This window comes from Rhinatrema bivittatum, chromosome 4, assembly GCF_901001135.1.
Source record: "Rhinatrema bivittatum chromosome 4, aRhiBiv1.1, whole genome shotgun sequence".
NCBI lineage: Eukaryota > Metazoa > Chordata > Amphibia > Gymnophiona > Rhinatrematidae > Rhinatrema > Rhinatrema bivittatum.
Window position 1 is genome coordinate 60,242,537 of NC_042618.1, and position 18,408 is coordinate 60,260,944.

Consider the following 18,408-nt stretch of genomic DNA (forward strand, 5'->3'; position numbering starts at 1 on the left):
ACACCCGGTTATCTGCTAATAAGCTGGTCCTCAACATCTCATCATTTTCCCAATCCACATATCCCAACTGGAATTACTTTTAAGAACTTCAATATTTCAAAGACTGTTCATAACCTGGGTGTTATAATTGATCCTACCCTCTCGATGCAAGAACACATTAAATCTCTTACACAAGCTTCGTTCTATAAACTTCGATTACTATGTCACCTGAAACCTCTGTTAGACCCTGTTGACTTTCGCACTGTCCTTCAGTCTCTTCTCTTTTCCAGTTTAGACTATTGCAATTCTCTATTCCTGGGTCTTCCAGCCTACACAATTCAGCCCCTTCAAATTATTCAAAATTCAGCAGTGAAATTATTGATTGGTTCACCCATCTGTAATCATATAACAGTGGTACTACAGTTGCTTCATTGGTTACCTATCACTTTCCATATCCATTATAAACTGGCAATCACCATTCACAACCTCTTCTATAATATCACCTCTCCATGGAACACTGCTGTTTTAAAAATACATACCCCAGCAAGATTATTAAGATCGTCTAGTCAGGGCCTACTGGATATTCCTTCCCCTAAAACTGCACATTTGGAGGAAACTAGAGAACAAGCTTTCTTGATAGCAGGACCCTTATTCTGAAACTCCCTTCCGATTAAAATCAGACTCCTAAAGGAGCCCAAATTCTTCAAAACGGCATTAAAGATCCTATTCTTGTAAGTATTTCACCTTAATATTCCCGTATGCTACACCTTTGTCTTTATGTTTTTAATGAAGTGACTGTATGAGGTTTTTATTGTATTATTGATGTTTTAAATTATGTATGTATTTTGTACCCCACCCTGAACATAGGAAGGTTGGGTAACAAATATTTTAAAATAAATTAAATAAATAAATTAGATTTTAGCTGGACATTTATTTATAATAATTATAACCTGCCCATCCACAGAACTTGGTGAGTTACAGTACATACATAAAATAATACATGAAAATACATTATTACATTATGACCTTCACAAGACAAACTAACGTAATTACACATAAGCAAGTGAAGGTGGTCATTTCTCCACCCAATACTAAGTAATCAATCATATACCCAAGCTGAAAAGGTTTAATCTGGAAAGGCCAGGGAAAACAGATGCGTGTTCAGGAGTTTCCTGAAGTGTAGAAGGTCATTTTCTTCCTTGAAACTATCTGGAAGCTCATTCCGTAGTTGGCAGCCTGCCATCCCAAACATCCATTTGTGAGATTGAACCAAGCAAATCTTTTTGAAATCAGGAATGGTGAGCAGACCCCTCATTGCTGAATGCAAGGGACAAGTTGGACAGTAGACCACAGGTTTTAGAAAACCTCCAGAAGCTAAGCCCTTGAGGGTTTTGAATATTAGTGTTAGGAACTTGAACTTTATAGGCCAGTTTATGGGTAGCCAATGGAGTCTTGCTAAGACAGAGATGATGTGATCATATAAAGGAGTTCAAGAGACCAACCGGGCCACAGAGTTTTGTATAGCCTGTAGGGCTTTCAGAATTGACTATGGGAGTCTTAAATACAGAGAGTTATAGTAGTCCAAAGATGATAGAAGCAAGGATTTTGTAACAAGGGTAAAGTTGAAAATGTTTTAAAAAGGCTTAATGGTACAGAACATTTGGAATTTGTAGAAACAGTTGTGAATTAGAGACTGAACTTGTGGGCACAAGGAGAATGTAGAGTCTAACAACATAACTAAATCTCACACTTCAGCCTTTATAGGGATATTTGTATCTTTATAGGTCCAGTGTGTGGGAGCAGAGCCAGGTTCAGTACGGGAGAGAAATAATATTTTGGTTTTCTTGAGATTTAAAACAAGACTGATACTTTATAGCCACTCACTGATCTTTGAGAAGCAAAGAGAGAATTTAAGTGCCCCTGAAAAGTGGATGAGATGGGGAAGAAAAATTGCATATCATCAGCATACAATTTAAAGGTGACATCTAGTTGGGAAAGAATGAGACAGGGGGGAAGAAAGTAAATATTAAATAGTATAGGAGAGAGTGAGGAACCCTGGGGAACCCCTGTCAACAGAGGAATTGCAGGAGAGGTAGAGTAACCACTATAAACTCTATATACTTGATCCCTCAAAAAAGATGTGAACCAGCATAGCACAGTGGAACTAATGCTCAGAGAGTAGAGTCGACCCAAAAGAATACCGTGATTTTCAGTGTCAAAAGTGGCAGATAAATCAATTAAAACTAGAAAGTACTTCAGTCCATGGTCAAACCCCTCCCTAACTATATCCACGCTACTAAGAAGTACGGTCTCCATATTGTGTAGAGGATGAAATCCAAACTGAGCTTCGTGTAAAATGTTATCAGTTAAGAAAGCCTGTAACTGCTCACACTCTGCTTTTTTGATCACCTTTGATAGCATTGACAGAGATGAAATTGGTCTATATTTAGCAAGTTCATGAGGGCTTGTGTTGGATTTTTTAAGGATGAGATATACCATCGCTTCCTTGAAGTTTGAGAGCAGATTTTCCTGGGTGAGAGGCATCAACAATCACTTTGATAAAGGTCTCCCCCAATTCTGACCCTATAACCCTTATCGCAGCTGTGGCTAAGTCATTAACCAGCTAAAACATAGTTAGATAAAGAAGAGGCATTCTGGCAGCATCCTGGGGGTTTCCGTGATGGGCTTAAATTAGCCAGCTAATTTAGCTGGTTTTCACTTTATTACAGTTAAGTGGCAAGTTATTCAGCCATAGAAGACTGGATAACTTTTGAACTTAACTGGGACATGTAGCCAGATAACTTTAGGTGAGCATATTCAGCAAGACATTTATACTGCTGAATATACAGGTCAAGTTATCTGGCTAACTTTAGCTGAATAACTTTGCCATTCACCGGCATACTTAATATGGACCTCATAATAAATAGGAATATAAAACTTTATTTTAACCTATCAATTTCTTCCTGTTCCTTTGGACTTCTAGCTCAACCAGAATGAGTGGTGGGATCTGGCATCTTGTACTTCCATTTGCAATTACGCAGGGATATTTTTTTTACTTTTTTTATATCTCACTTCCCAACTCAGTCCAGTCATCACAGCGGCAATCCTCAGCCAGGGGCCACACACCAGGAATCCTTACACAACCTTAAAACCATGGACACTAAGGGCCGGATTTTCAGAGGATTTACACGCATGGGGGGGGGGGGTGTTTACGCATGCCGGGCCTATTTTATAAAGGCCTGGCGACGCGCATAAAGCCCCAGGGCGAGTCTTTTGAAAATCTTCCCCTAAATCCATTGTTCGATGACTAGGACTTCCTCTTCCCCAAGAACTTTGAACACTGCCTCCACAAAATCCCTGGTCTGGTGTTGAGTTCATGGACCCTTGTGCCGACTAGGACAGATGATGACGCACTGTGGAAGGTACACAGTGGGTGTCGAAGCCAGGAGGCGGCACAGGCAGGAGACTAGGAGGATCTTCACCACTGGAGACCCGAGGTCCTCCCAGGAGAAGCCCGTGAGGACCCGGGCTGCTTGGACTTACAAGCAGTCTCCTGCGGGTCGGTTTCCAGAGGCTAGAGAAGTAGAGCTGGAGCCAGGAAGCCAACTGGAACTTCACCACTGGAAGCCCGCAGTCCCCCCGAGAGGAGCTCATGAGGACCCGAGCCGCTTGGACTTAGGTGAGATCTCCTGGACGAAAGCCGAAGTCAGGAACCAGTGGACAAAAGCCGAAGTCAGAAGACTGTGGACGAAAGCCGGAGTCAGAAACCAGTGGATGAAAGCCGAAGTCAGGAACAGCAACTAGCAACTCTAAACAAGACTGAACCTTGTTGCAAGGCAAGGATAGGCTTGTCAAGCCAGTTTAAGTACTGGCAGCATCTGACATCACATCCCGAGTCAGAGCAGAGTTTTCCCATGCTGGTCCCTTTAAATAGCAGAGCCCCTGCGCATGCCTAGGGGGCGTGGCCAGCCCAGACGTCAGCGGCGTCTCCCTCTCCGAGGGAACGCCACGAAGAAGCTTGCTGGCCTGACTAGGCATCAGCAACGCTGCAGCTGCCATGAAACGTCCCGGGGTAGGTAGGGGACCGGCCCGCGGACCTCCGTGGGTCGGGCGCACAACATCTGGGCAGCATAGAGCATTGAATTGAACCCAGGTTCTCCGAGTAGCAATACACAGCACTACTGAGCCACCAAGTCAGCCTTAAACATTTTTTAAAAGGAATACATATCCTCTTACTGTGGCTAATTTTGTATGGTTTCATGCTTGTGTTTAATGTTTTTGCTTTGGTCTACTAGCTCTTTCTTTACTAAGATAATTCTCTAAATTGTTGGAACTAATTTACATTTCTGCTTTCTCTTCCTTATATCTCAGAGATGGCAAACCCCAGTCCTCAAGCAGACAAACAGATCTGGCTTTCAGGATTTTCACAATGAGCATTCAGTAGATATACAATACATTCAAGAGCCATGTTAATTTGCATAGCTTGATTATCATGAAAGTGGATTTGTTTGTTGCACCCAGGAACTGGAGTTGACCATTACTGTTCTGTTGTAATTGTTGCTAATTGTGAAAATATTTATTCACAGTGGGGATGATTTTAAAATGTTGCTCGTGCTAAATTTCCTAATGTAGGTTGCACGTGAGCAATGCAGATTTTAAAAGCCATGATTTATGTGCATATATTTATGCACGTGCATGAGCAACAAAATAACGGGGTGGAAAAGGGGCGGGTCATGGGCATTCCGGAGCGGGTCTAACTATTATGTGTGTAACTCCATATTTTAAAACTGGAGGCTGCAGTGCGTGGTGGCTTGTTAGCCACACAATTTTACTGTTGCTATTGATGAAGGGCAAACCTTCAGATCTCATGTTTTAGGGTTTACACATCAGAGTAAGGGGTCCGGGTCAGCTAGGGGGCGTGCAGGATAATCTTGAGATTGACTGGGTAAACTGGCAAACTAATTGTAAAAACTGGGAATGTCCCTTGCGTGAGTGTTTTAAAATCCACTTACATACACGCATTAAAGCCGGGAAAGTCCTATGGAAGATAAGCAAAGTAGGTTTGCTCGAGTATCCTCTCAAAATTAGGAGCATACTTAGTATGGTAGGCATATTTTAAGTCATATGTGCGCAAGTACACACATGATTTAAAATTCCAGCATACCTCTGCTCCTGTGCCAAATCGCGCGTGTGTGGGCGCACACCAGCTCGTTTTAATTTAGCCTGAGTGGTTACAACTAAAACTATCTCTTGCTAGCTTAAAATGTTGAGTTCTTTATGGTTTATAAACTATGAAAACATTATTTATGCCACTTTGTTAATTAATCTTAGAATCTCAATATTATTAAAAGCTCCAGCTTTTTTTGCCTGTGTTTTGGAAAGAAGCAATATTCCTTTTTGCATCTCCTTCCAAATATGTTAATGTAACAATTAAACTTTTTCTTAACATAATTTACCGTTTAGGATATTTCGATGCAGCTACATGGCCAAATGCATCTCAAAAATTAAAAAAATAATAACCAGCTCAGACTGCCTTTGTTCATTTTTACATTTCTGCTATTTTATGTCTAAGAAAAAAACTCCTTAGGAAGTAAAGATTATGATGAGCAATACATTATATATTATAAAAATCCACTTACATTATCTGTAAAAAAAAAAAAAATCCCATTTACTTTCTTGACATAAAAAGCTTTCCTTTAACAATTATATCCATCAAACCTGCATTCTGTCAGTGTCATTGACAAAGACTGATTAGCAACTTAACTTATTCAGCTTCTCTTACCAAAGTAATCTCCAGTTTCTTGTGCATGTACTAAAAATTGAAGCACATCGCTTACCTCCTTTTTGTGTGTCCTTGTGCGTTTTTAGATTATGCAGATGCCTCACGTATCACCGATCATGATTCTGCCAGAATGCCAGTGGGAAGAGAAGGAGCCTTCTACACCTCACTGATTTCAGGCGACAATTATTCGTCTCAACAAGATTCTACGTACTTCACAGGAATTCTGAAGGAAGAAACTAACAATGTCATTTGCTTAGGCAATATGGAAGAATTCAATATAGCAGTGTGTTCTCCACAAGATGTCCCAATATTTGAGTCTCATGGTTTGTTTAGTTCAGATTCCGGAATAGAGATGACCCCTGCAGAGTCCACTGATGTGAATAAAATCTTAGCCTACCCTTCAGAACAAGATAAAGTGGAAGCATATAAATACATGGACATAAGCAGGTCTGAAGAAATAAAATATCAAGATACATCAGGCATTAGCTTAGAAGATAAGAGAACAAGTTTTGTTGATAAGTACCCAGAACTAACAAATTTCAAAAATCTTTCTAAAACAGAAGAGGTCAAGGATCACCAATTTTCTGAACGTCTAACTTCTGTACCCTACCTAGAAGAACCATTTAATGAAGCAGGATTGTACACCACTTCAGCAATGAAAGAGAGCCAAGAAGCACCAGTCAAGATTCATCTCACTGAGACAGAAACCACAAACGAACCTTATTTCCAAGAGAATTCTCTGAGTACCCAAGGATTAAGCTTAAAACCAGGCCCTGATATAGTTCCAACAGTTACAGTTTCAGAGCCAGAGGATGACAGCCCAGGATCTTTGACACCTCCATCAACTGACACAGGTACAATTGTTAACTATAATATCTTGATGTATTCTCCCTACCTAAATTCTAAATTGTTTCTTTTGCCCCACTTGCAGTATTTCACAAGTCATATAATCCATGCCACAATCTGTAAGGAATTAATGCCATAGGCACATAAAAGGGATGTTGTCCACATCATTCTGACAGTACCTGTTGCTTGTTGAATATTGTAAAATGTGAAAAAAAGGTTTGCAAAAGTAGCTTTCTGGGTTCAGGAAATGTGGTTATTTTTAATATTTGTGCTCTATACTTTATATCACAGGTGCATCAAACAGGTCTGATTTTCTGGGTACCAAGCATATGCCGGATGAATATTCATTGTGGATATCCTGAAATCAGGCCTGTTTGAGGACAGGATTGTGCACTTCTGATTTATATTTTAGTATAATTGGATGTGCTTTTTGAAAGACTGAACTTTTAGTTTTCTCTTTTTCGTCATTAGTTGTAGGCTACCAAATATTATCAAGTTGTATCTTTCACTGATAGTTATTAAAATACCAAAAAATGTCAGTACGTTTACAGAGTGCTGTTGAAGTGTAGACAAAACTATAATAATTTCATTCTGGCTGTAACAAGTGGAAAATCTTAAAGTGAGAGGAAATATATCAGGGCAGTTTTAGTACAGAGCAGACATGTACATAGATGGAAGGGTGCCCAGTGAGAGAGAGAGAGAGAGAAATCAACTGAGGTCCATATTTAAATAGTTGGTCTGGCAAAGTTCCAGACTTAGCAAAACTGCAGGTTTTAAAAATTCTCCTGGTTTCACTGCCCCTGACTTATCCAGGTAAATAGCTAGCCAGCTAACTATTTAACTTGACAAGTCAAGCGTAGTCTGGGGTGTTATAGGGCAGAGCAACTTTAGCCGGCTAAGTAAACCAGATAAAAGCAATATTTGATGTTGTTCATGTTGTGGAGTGCTAGGAGAGCGGTCCCACTTACCAAGAGATGTGTGTTCTTGGGCCACGGCTCGACCCCAGAGGAACTCCGGAGAGGTGCCGTGGTAGGCGAGGCATGCCCGAGCATGGGCTGGACAGGAGCGAGGCTGGACTGAAGACTGGAGATACTGACCCTCCTCCGGACCTGCACGCTTCGGAAGACCAACAACACAATGATGGTCTTATGAACAGTCCTCAGACCATTCCAAGCCTTTTCGGACCTGCCGCAGGGTATGGCAAGAAGCAGCAGGCCGGATGGAGGCCAGGGCAGCGGAGACCGGAACATGGAGATTCAGACGAGACTCAGGGACGAGGTACTTGGATACACAGACGTAGACTCAGGCACAGGCGAAGACTCAGGAACGAGGTTATGGGATGCACAGACGAAGACTCAGGCATAGACGAAGACTCAGGAACGAGGTACTAGGCTATCAGAAGACTCAGGAACAAGGTACAAGGCTTGCATCATGAAGCGCCCTACTCAGCCCGCCCGTGGGGCTGGTCGCAGACCATGACATGGCTTGCCGCGAGGTACCAAGCGTACAGAAGACTCAGGAACGAGGAACCAGGGATTCAGAAGAGCAAGACAGACTCATGGACTTCAGGATCAGGAGAAGCAACATCAGGTTGGATCACGGATATCAGGAACAAACATCTGGACTGGAACACAGGTACTGGATCAGGAGACAGACCTTAGGGCTGGCACACGGACATCTGGAACAGCAGGTGAACATCAGAACTGGAACGTAGACAAAAAGACAAGATGAGGAGCTCCAACAAAGAACAGGAAACACAGGACCTTGAAGAAGTGCTGGAACAAGAACGACTCCTGGAGCGAAGGACAGCAGGATCCCAGGAGTGACCAACTCCTTGCGAAGGCAAAGCCGGAATGGACGCTGAGCCCTTTTGTAGGGCTGAAGAGGACAACGCCCAGGGAGGGGTCAGCAGGGGGCCACATCTGGCTGGCCCTTGAAGAGGAGGAGAGAGGTGCACACCCGCGCCTTAGGAAACTGGATGAGAGAGAGCTGGAAGCTGGTGGCGTCCTCAGCCACGTGGAAGGCCTGAGGAAGCCAGGCAGGCAGCAGAACAGAGGTGGCCTCCAGCCACGGGACGAGATAACTCCAGGCTGGCTGCAGGAAACAGAGAGGGCTGTAGGAGACTGCAGGCACGGCCTCCCTGCCGGCCAAGGATCCAGGCTGACACAGTCACTGGCAGGGACTGCCTCACTCTCGGCTGAAGACCCCGGGAAGGCTTGCAGAGCGTCGGGGAAGAGCCGGCGGGGCAGCGGAGGTCCCAGCCGCACGGGAGAGTTCCCGGCAGCCCAACCCTGCCGCGCAGGACCGGCAGAGGCTGGAAAGGAGCTTGGCAACGGCGGCGTGCCGCCGCGAAGACTGCAGCACCCGCGGTCCGACTGGCCGCGTGAAGGTAAGGAGGGGCAGGACCGCAACAGTTCAGCTAAATTAGGGGTACATTTGCTAAGCTGCAGTAAGACTGTAATGCGCATTAAACAGTATTTATTGTGCAAAAAATGCTGTTGATCGCGTGATACAACCATATCGCAGCAATACTGCGTATTTTTTTTAAATTCAACTCCCTATTAAAATTAGCTGTTTGCATGCCCAAAATTAACAAATGCATGCAAAGCAGTTAATACATATCGAATCTAATACAAATAAAATAATGTGACTGATTTAGAAAAAAACTCAGTCGCATTATTTTAATGCATTTGGAGAAGGTCTAGATAAAACCTACTGGGGACACTGGACTGGACTGTACATCCTGATGTTTCCAGGATGCTACTTAAAGACATAAGAACATAAGATATGCCATACTGGGTCAGACCAAGGGTCCATCAAGCTCAGTATCCCATCTCCAACAGTGGCCAATCCAAGTCATAAGTACCTGACAAGTGCCCAAACATTAAATAGATCCCTTGTTACTAATGCTGGCAACAAGCAGTGGCTATTCCCTATTGATTAATAGCAGTTTATGGACTTCTCCTCTAGGAACTTATCCAAACCTTTTTTAAACCCAGCTACACTAGCTGCCTTAATCACATCCTCTGGCAATGAATTCCAGAGCTTAATTGTGTGTTGAGTGAAAAAGAATTTTCTCCAGTTTGTTTAAAATGTTTTACTTGCTAGTGTCAAAGGCTCAAAAATCTCTTTCTTGAGGTTAGTATGGAGGGATTACAAAATCAGAATTGTAGCTTGCTTTGAGCACTGTATTTCTTATTTAATAAAAATAAATAAATTAATAAAAATCAATTGCCCCAGTTGCTTTTAGTAAATGCTAATCAGATGTTATAAGCAAAATGTTATTAAGTATTTATTAAGTTATTAAGTATTTATTCTTTTGTCACACCTTGTTATTTGTAAACCGGCATGATGCGACTCCCATCGCGAATGCCGGTATATAAGAAATTTAAATAAATAAATAAATAAATAAATAAATGAGGGCATATCACCTGTGATTTTAACTTAACAAGATTTACATTGTTTCCATGCTCTGACACCTGGTAACTGAAAAGCCAGACAGGCGAGCTTCCACCTCCACAGATCATTGATGGCAAGAGGTCATGGCTTGCACACAAGAAGGGGCACAGTGACTCACTGAACTGTAGTACACAGCCAGAGCTGATTTTGAATATAGTCTCACAAATTAGGAAAGTGATCTGTAATTGCATGCTTGATTGCAACTGTCTATAGAATAGGTCACTTAAGAGGCCTATATAATAAAACTTGCACAAACGTTTTTTGGCATGGATTTGCAAAAAAAATTTAACATGCTCATTAAAAATGCATTGGCTAAGTAATGTGACCTTATTTACTGAGGGGAAGCTAAGGGGGTCATTTTCTATGCAGATTGCACGTGAAAAGGGACTTTTCACGTGTGATAGCTAAATTGGGGCGGCACTGGGGCGGACGCCGCGAAGACACCACTGACGGCGAAAAGGTAAGGACTCTTTTTCGCCCACAGTTTCACGCCCAATAGCACCACCTTTTACGATAGTGCTATTGGGTGCGAAAGCCGGTAGGCCCGCCCCCCGCTTCGCCACGCCGCCCCCCGTTACCGCCGGATTTTCTAAGGTCTACGACCTTAGAAAATCCAGGCCTAAATAGCATGATCATGCTAAACTGAGAACACTCATTTCTCTTTTTCTCTTGACTCCTATTGCTGACTTGCAAAGTATGAGATATAGAACTAAACCTGGGGGTTGCTTGTTAGTGCAGAGGGAAGAAATGGGACAGCTAGTTCATTCCCAAGAAAGCAAGTAAAATTAGAACAGAATGCTCCATGAGAACATGTTTAGAACCATCTGTCTTCTGTGTTAGTAAGTAACTTCCAAGAGGGATGTCAAAGAACATACAGTTGTGTTCATAAGTTTACATACCCCTGGCAGAATCTGTAACATGAGTAGCATTTTAAGAAAACATGATTGATCAGACAAAACACGTCTGTTATTTTAATGTGTTTCAAATTCAAACTATTATCCATCACAGAATAGCACAATCATTAAACAAACATAGCAATAAGGTTGGCCACAATAACAAAGACTTGTGTTCTCTAGTGATATTAGTGATTTTTATGTACAAAATGGTTACTTGATTTTTTATTTTTGTTTTGTGTTTTCTATTGTTCTGAATGAATTAATTTCAGCACTACTTGTAAATTGTTATGGCTGGTGGAATAGCGATTCATAAATGCTATATAAATAAATAAATAAACCTATTGCTTGGAAATACATTTGCCTTGTATAAAGAAAGGTGGATTTATTTTTTAAGTACTTAAGTGTTTCTCCTCTGTCTCTGCTTTCTCTCCATTATTCTCTCCCTCTCCTCCATGTCTCCTCTGTTTCCTGGTACCTTGTGAAGGCTTTCTATATACACATTGAGCCCACTGGCTAACCACTTGCCTCTTGGGGAAGTCCCCTGGAAAGATACCCCAAGCTGGGATAGGTCCCCCACAATAAATGTTGTTCTTGGCCAGTGTAACTGTACAGTAAGGACAGCAATGATCCTGAGAATCAAGCCAGTACCTTAGAGCTTGTCCATTTCCATCCCATTATGAAACTGTGGCTTGTAAACTGTTAGGTGTGAAGCAATATTTGAAGAGTTTTTGTGCTGTTTTGTTTGAGAAGGCATACTTGATGCGTGAATGTGTGTAAGAATTCCCTGAAAAAGTATATGTTAGCTGTGCTTTGTTTGGTCAAAGTGTGATTAAATTTATTCATCCCCTTGGGCCTCGGGGTACATTGCACAGGATCATCTTCTGTCCATGGCATTGATTTTTAAGGCCCTTTATTTCCAGTTAGCTGAGCCCTTTCAAGAGCATGCTTAATTTGGTGAGATCACACTATTAATTTCACCTTGATAAGAAATGGCTCATGTTAGTAGGTCTTAACCAGTCCAAGATAGGTATTAAATAGCATTCAGTTAGCGAACACACAGTAAACAACATGGATGGTGAGAATACCATCTTATTTACCAGGCACAGGCTAAACCCGCATTTACAGATGATGTTCCTTCATTTGCATGTGTGGAATAACAAACTTCAGCATGCTTATGCAAACACCCTTCCAAACCTTCTCAATGTGCAAGATAAGGTTTTCCTGCATAGCTCGATATTTTTAGTGTTCACTCAAGGCCTTTAAGGTGAATGCATAGGCCCCTTAGTCAAGTTTAGGTGCTCAAACAGAACCAAAGTCCAGATGTTAGATTTAAATGCTCAAGTTGTATAAGGTATATATTGACTTGGCAGTGCTAGCAACATTTCTTTTGGATCTCTCAGTTGATGGTTAAACAAAATCTGAGTCAGTTCTCTTAATTCCTGAAGAGAAAATAATGTTTACAATTTTTGATAGCTCCTCCCATATATACGCATACTGGTGGGGTTAGGATTTATTTGTAAAACACATTCACCTCTATGTTAATGATGTAGTATGTTTGTTTTTTAAGGAATCTCATTTTCTTTTAAAAACATGTTTTCACTCTCTCTCTCTCTCTTTTTGTCTGCCTTCATGTGGGATGACAGAACCATCTGGTTCAGAAAATCAAAACAAATACAGTATCTCTGAAGATGAACTTCTCAGTGCCATTAAAGCAAAGGAAGGAGGAAAAGGATTTTCTTTTGAAACCTCTGAGGACCAGCAATCACCAGGCATTTATCCAGAGAAACAGGAGCTGAGAAGTGCACCCAGGCTTCCATCGCTGCCCTCGGCCTTAGATAACGAAGGCAGCAGTGCCGATTCTGGTGATTCCGAGATAGAGCTCGTTTCAGAAGATCAGTTTGCTGCAGAAGAGGCGATGCACTCCACCTACATGACCTTTAGTCATATTGGAGGACCTCCTCCCTCCCCTGCTTCCCCCTCTATACAGTACAGCATCTTAAGGGAAGAACGAGAAGCTGAACTGGACAGTGAACTCATCATTGAGTCTTGTGATGGTTCTTCGGCCTCAGAAGAAAGCCCAAAGAGAGAGCAGGATTCTCCCCTGATGAAACCAATTATTATGGACATAATACAGGAAGAGAATGGTTCCAGGAGCGAGAACCTCAATGCCTCAGAATTTGAAGTGAGCAAAGCAATGGAAAGCAAGTTGAACAAAGAGAATCTTGCAGAGTCAGCTGCATACCTGAAATGCTCTTTTGCTGTACCAGAACTAAAAGTTGCACCCCTGCTAGAAGCCAATACTAAAGAGCTAAAGAGAACAGGAACTCAGAAGAAACCAGTAGACACAACTGCTTGTAACCAAAACATACAGAATGCAAAGGACTTTGGAAGAAAAAGTCCTATCACTTCACCTTCACTACCATTTTTAAATAAGAAAAAAGGTAAATTCAAACATTTTTATTTGTTTCCTATCAAAGTTTTTTTAACAGGATCTAAAAGTATGGTATGGGGAAACAACATAATTTATTGGTGTTTTCACATTTGCATAGTATTTTGCTTAATTATAATGTAAAATTATACACAGAATTCAGAGTGATCTCGTAGCTCTTTATCCATCCAATAACGCAGATTTAAGAAAAGTTATTAAAGCATAAGCTTGGTTACCCTGTAGGAAGGAGTGCGAGGGACTGCAGTACAGTAAAACCTCTATCTTTTTCTTTGTAGCCATGGAGAACATATCAGAGCTGGCCTCCCAGCTCTCTGCACCTCTTCATACACATTACAGAAGCCATTGTGGCTCCTAGGAGTCTACAAGCTCCCCCTCCTCAGAGCCCAAGGGGGTCATATTCAAAATGTGACTTCTTTTCCTTCATGAAAGATTAGTATAGTAACCCAAAAGAACCACTTATTCATAATAGAAAGTAATATGATATTTCCATTACTTCATACCTTCCTTTTATTTCATTTCTTCCTTGGCTTGTGAATATTCCTCTCTATTTGTAAACCCTCTAATCTGTTTAATACTTTTGAAAAGGCTCTTGAACTATATTTGCATCCATTAATTTTTGCTTTAAATAGGATTTCATTATTTTCATTTTAATCTTTTCGGTGAATTCCTAGAAGGAAAATCCTTTTTAAATGAACAGCGGGTCCTTAATTGGAAGTATAATAACAGTGATCAGGTGGTGGTGTGATCAGTGGTGTAAGTAATCAGGGCCATATTGAAATTTCATTACCCATAGGCACTATATTTAGAGGCAACCTCTTATGGGGAGGCAGGGTCCATGCCCAGATCCTACCCTTTCCTCATGCCTTCAGGTGGCACCTGCAGCAACAGCAATAGGAAGAAAAGTCAGTGGGGGCCTGTGAGTAGGTGCATACTCACAGGATCTGCATCAGCCCTGCCCTCCCTTCCTACATGGGCTTTCTGTTACCAAGAAAATCCATGTGAAGGGAAGGGTTGACTGACTCCAGTCTTAAAATGCAAACTTACACTTTTTTTCAGCAAATAACTCTTTAACAGTGGACTGCCTAACTTAACAGTATTCACTGACCCACACAGGGGATGTAACTGCCTTGCTTATGGTCACTCCCTTCTGGTTTGGACAGAGTGCTTTACAGGAGCTGCCTTTCTAGCTTAGGGGCTTTCTGAACACAGCTGGGCTTATCCTTTTATACGCCCCAGCCGGTCTCTCCCTCAGGATTCTCTCTGCCCCAGCAGAGTCCCACCCACAGAGCTCTCTTCCTCTGTAGGATTTAAGGTGAACCAAGCTCCATGCTGGACCAGCACAGGTTTAAAGGGGGGGGAAACAGCCATGTCACTCTGTCATAGCTTATTAAATCCATGTAAAGTTAATGCAGACTAGACGATACAAATATTAGTGAGCTGCATCACCTCTCTGAAGAGTAAAGTTTATGCATTAGCTGCCAGGCCTAACAAGGCCTGAGGTGGACTGCTATGTTGAGATCCCCCTCCGCCTCTCTCCACAATCAGAAGTCCCTTCCCGACACAAGCAAAAGCAAAACTCTTTGGGCTGACCCAACATGAGTAAAAATGTGGTCTTCTCACTCCCTGGTGTGAGGTTGTTCAGCACCATTTATAATGGCAGGGGCTGGAGGGAGGGCTTCTCTCTCTTGCTCTGTCACTTATTGGATGCCATTGGATGGGTAAGGAAGTCCTTCTAGGGGCAAATGAGGGGAGCTAGGGCGGGTGTCTTCAGCTCAGGATGGGGACCTTAATAAAGACCTTTTTCATCAAGGGTCCCAAAGGTTGTGGAGCTCAGCCTGGGGTGGGAGGGGCTGTTGTTATGCTCAGGGAGAAAGGTGCCAGCTCAGGATTGGGGAGAGCCTTGTCTCTACTTTGGTGGAGGCAATTTTTTATTCTGAGGCTAGTGGGGGGGATTGGCCTGGGGTGGGGAGTCCTTTCTCTGACAGTTGAGGGAGAAGGTGAAGAGAACACTGCAGTCCACACTGGGCCTTGTGTTACCAGTTTGGTAACACAGATGTGTTACATGACCTAATATGCCAAATTTATTGTCCTTTAGTACATGGGGCATCAAACCCAGTGTTTTATGGCAGTTAATGCACTTTAGTGGATAATTTTACTATGGCTTAGTACATTAGTCTCTTAGTTTGCCTAATTCTCTTTCCTCTTAGAATACAGTTACCCCTTCTTATGATCCCGCTTTAACATCACTCCTCCTCTAGTAAGCATCCTCTGTGCTTGTCCTAGGCTTTATTGAACTCTGATACTGTTTTGCTTTTTTTTGTTGCTTTCACCTCCACCTGGTAGAATGTTCCATACATTCACCATCCTTTCTGTGAAGAAATATTTCCTTATGTTACTCCCGTATCTACCCCCTTTCATACCCCTTGTGTTATTGTTCTAGCACAAATGATTAATGTCATTGGGAATGACATCAGAGCTCCACAGGGTACATATCACTGTGAATATGAATTGCTGGACTTGCTGTCCCAGTCCCTAGAAAAGTTTGTCAGCTAATTTGAAAGCCTGCTGGGGCGGTGTCCAACCCCAATGTGCCAACTCAAAATATGCAGGGCCATATTTTATAAACTTCGTAGCTTAATTTTTTTAAGTGCCCGAACTTTGTTGCTCCCTGATTGATTGGTTTTAGCCATTATTTTGATATGTGATTTACTTATATCTTTTCCTAATGCACTCTGTTGTTTATATTATTTATTGATATTGGTCACTGTGTGTTAGCTGGAGAATGAACTGCTCTTTAGTTTTCTTTCTAGAAAGGATGAAGCTTTGCAACTGCAAAGAAGGACAAAGCGCGAAATACGTAAGAAAAATGCATAAGAAAAAACATTCATGAGAGGGCGACTCTCTAACTCTCCGCCAGAGTTCAGAGTCCCCATGGACCTTGTATCTAATCTGCAAAGAGGAAGCTTATGCATGTGCTTTCCCCTTTCAGAACTGTACCTGGATACAAAAGAGCCGTGGAAGTCACATCTTATTTATTTATTTATTTAAAAAATTTTGTATACTGCTTATACATGGGTAATGGTCTAGGCAGTTTACATAAAAACATACATAAATAAATCATGACAGATAAAATGATAAAACAGACTTTAAATGTGGACGACAATAAAATAAAATTAAACAATATGGGTAGAAACTATAGTCAGAAAGTAAAAATAAAACTTTAAAATATAGGTTTGGAGCATTAAGACGAACATAATGATATGAACAGAATCGGTAGTAAAACGGATGCTGGGGAGCAATTATTCAGGGTGATTGAGATTGAATGCAATGGCGCATATATAGGTTTTTAGCTTTTTTCTGAATTCTTTAGGATTAGTGATGAGTTTTAATGTTGTTGGTAAAGAATTCCAGAGCAAGGGGGCCTTCCACGGAGAAGGCTTGGTTTTTGGTGATGTCTAGTCTTGCGATTTTTTTGACTACCAGGACTTTGAGAGAGAATTTATTGGTAGATCTTAGATGACGCCGGTGCTGGTAAATACGTAACGAGGTGCACAACCAGATTTAGGATTTTATATTGAATACGTTGTTTTATAGGCAACCAATGAAGATTGAGAAGAATGAGGGGGATGTGTTTGTTTGTTAAAAGGCGAGCTGCGGAATTTTGTATAAGTTGGAGTGGGCGGATAGTTGTTTCGGGGAGGCCAACATATAAGGAGAGAATAATGGTTTGAAGTACAGTTCTAAAGACCGTTGAAAATAGAAGGGATTTTAAACTTTTTAAGAGATTCAGTCTGTAAAACGAGGTTTTTACTAATTTGGATATATTTTCTGCCATAGATAACAATGATGCCTAGGTTTCATGCATGAGTGACAATAGGAATTTGGTGATTGTCAAAGGAAAGATGCGAGGGGGGGGCCACAAGGGGTGTTGGGGATGGTGGAGAATAGCACGCATAGATTTGAAAATACAATCTACACATGTTGCTTTTCCAACCCATCCCCCGAGAATGCTTCTTCTCAGTCCAGATAAAAGTCTGCATGTGCTTTCAACTGGATTGAGTGAGGTTAGTTTTCAGACAGAACAATTTGCCCAGATAAATCCTATTTACCTGGGTAAATGGCTCCTAAAGTTGTTTTCAGTAAGTATGACAAAATCGTGGGGGGAGGGGGTGGAAAGAAGAAAAGGTATAATGCCCCCCACCAATTCTATACACCTGTACAGAGAGCATCTGTATTAGCTGAAAACACTTTTTTTTTTTTAAACTAAGTTGAACTGCTGCTCCATCTAGGGCAGAACTAGGAATAGTTTGGATTCAATTCAACTTTATGAACCCTGGGATCCATTTTCAAAGCATTTGTTCAGCTACGTTCAGGACTTAGCCAGACAAACAGGAGGTTTTGAAAATCCCACCGGTTTAACCACCCCCTCCCCCTCCCCTGACTTATCCAGCTAAACAGTTATCTGGCTAAAAAGATGGCTAAGTCAGGGGAGGCGCTGGAGGAATTTCACAGCTAAGCAAAGTTATCTGACTAATTTAAGCTGATGATCAGCTTTTCTGGCTTCACAGATCTGGATAACTTGATATTTAACTGGCGATATTCAGAATATAGTTGGTTAAGTATAGTAAAACGGAAAAAATTCTGGTCCCCTAGCCCCCACCCCCCACCCCCCTCAATCACACCAAAATTCTTCAAAGCAGTTACCAAGGCTGGTGCCCACGATGAATAGATACTTCCAGTACTGCTGTCAGAGCCAAGTTGGAAATGGCCAGGAGCAGGGATGACTTCACCATGCTATTGACTGGGGTTTGAGGAAATCTAAGGAGGTGGGAAGGGTAGGATTAAGGATTGTAGGTGGCGGTGAGGGGGCAAGAGGGCGCTCAGGGTTGTGATTTTAATATCATGAGGGAAGGTGTCGACCTTGGGTTGCTAGGGCCTGCTTTAAGGAGTTGGGGCAGATCAGACACTAGCCCAAAACTATTTAGACGTACTTTGGG

At 41.9% G+C, this 18,408-nt stretch overlaps 1 protein-coding gene across 2 annotated transcripts in view; it reads left to right on the forward strand.

Moving 5' to 3' along the window:
* Nucleotides 1-18,408, forward strand: part of RTN1 (reticulon 1) — a 357,288-nt gene that overhangs the window by 156,564 nt on the left and 182,316 nt on the right. Inside the window, exons 2-3 of one of the 2 annotated variants that reach the window (XM_029598190.1) lie at nucleotides 5,848-6,615; nucleotides 12,606-13,403. The exons of the other annotated variant lie outside the window; for it this stretch is intronic. Of the exons in view, the coding sequence (XP_029454050.1) occupies nucleotides 5,848-6,615; nucleotides 12,606-13,403 (1,566 nt within the window). The remainder of the gene's footprint in view (nucleotides 1-5,847; nucleotides 6,616-12,605; nucleotides 13,404-18,408) is intronic. 2 annotated transcript variants of the gene reach the window in all.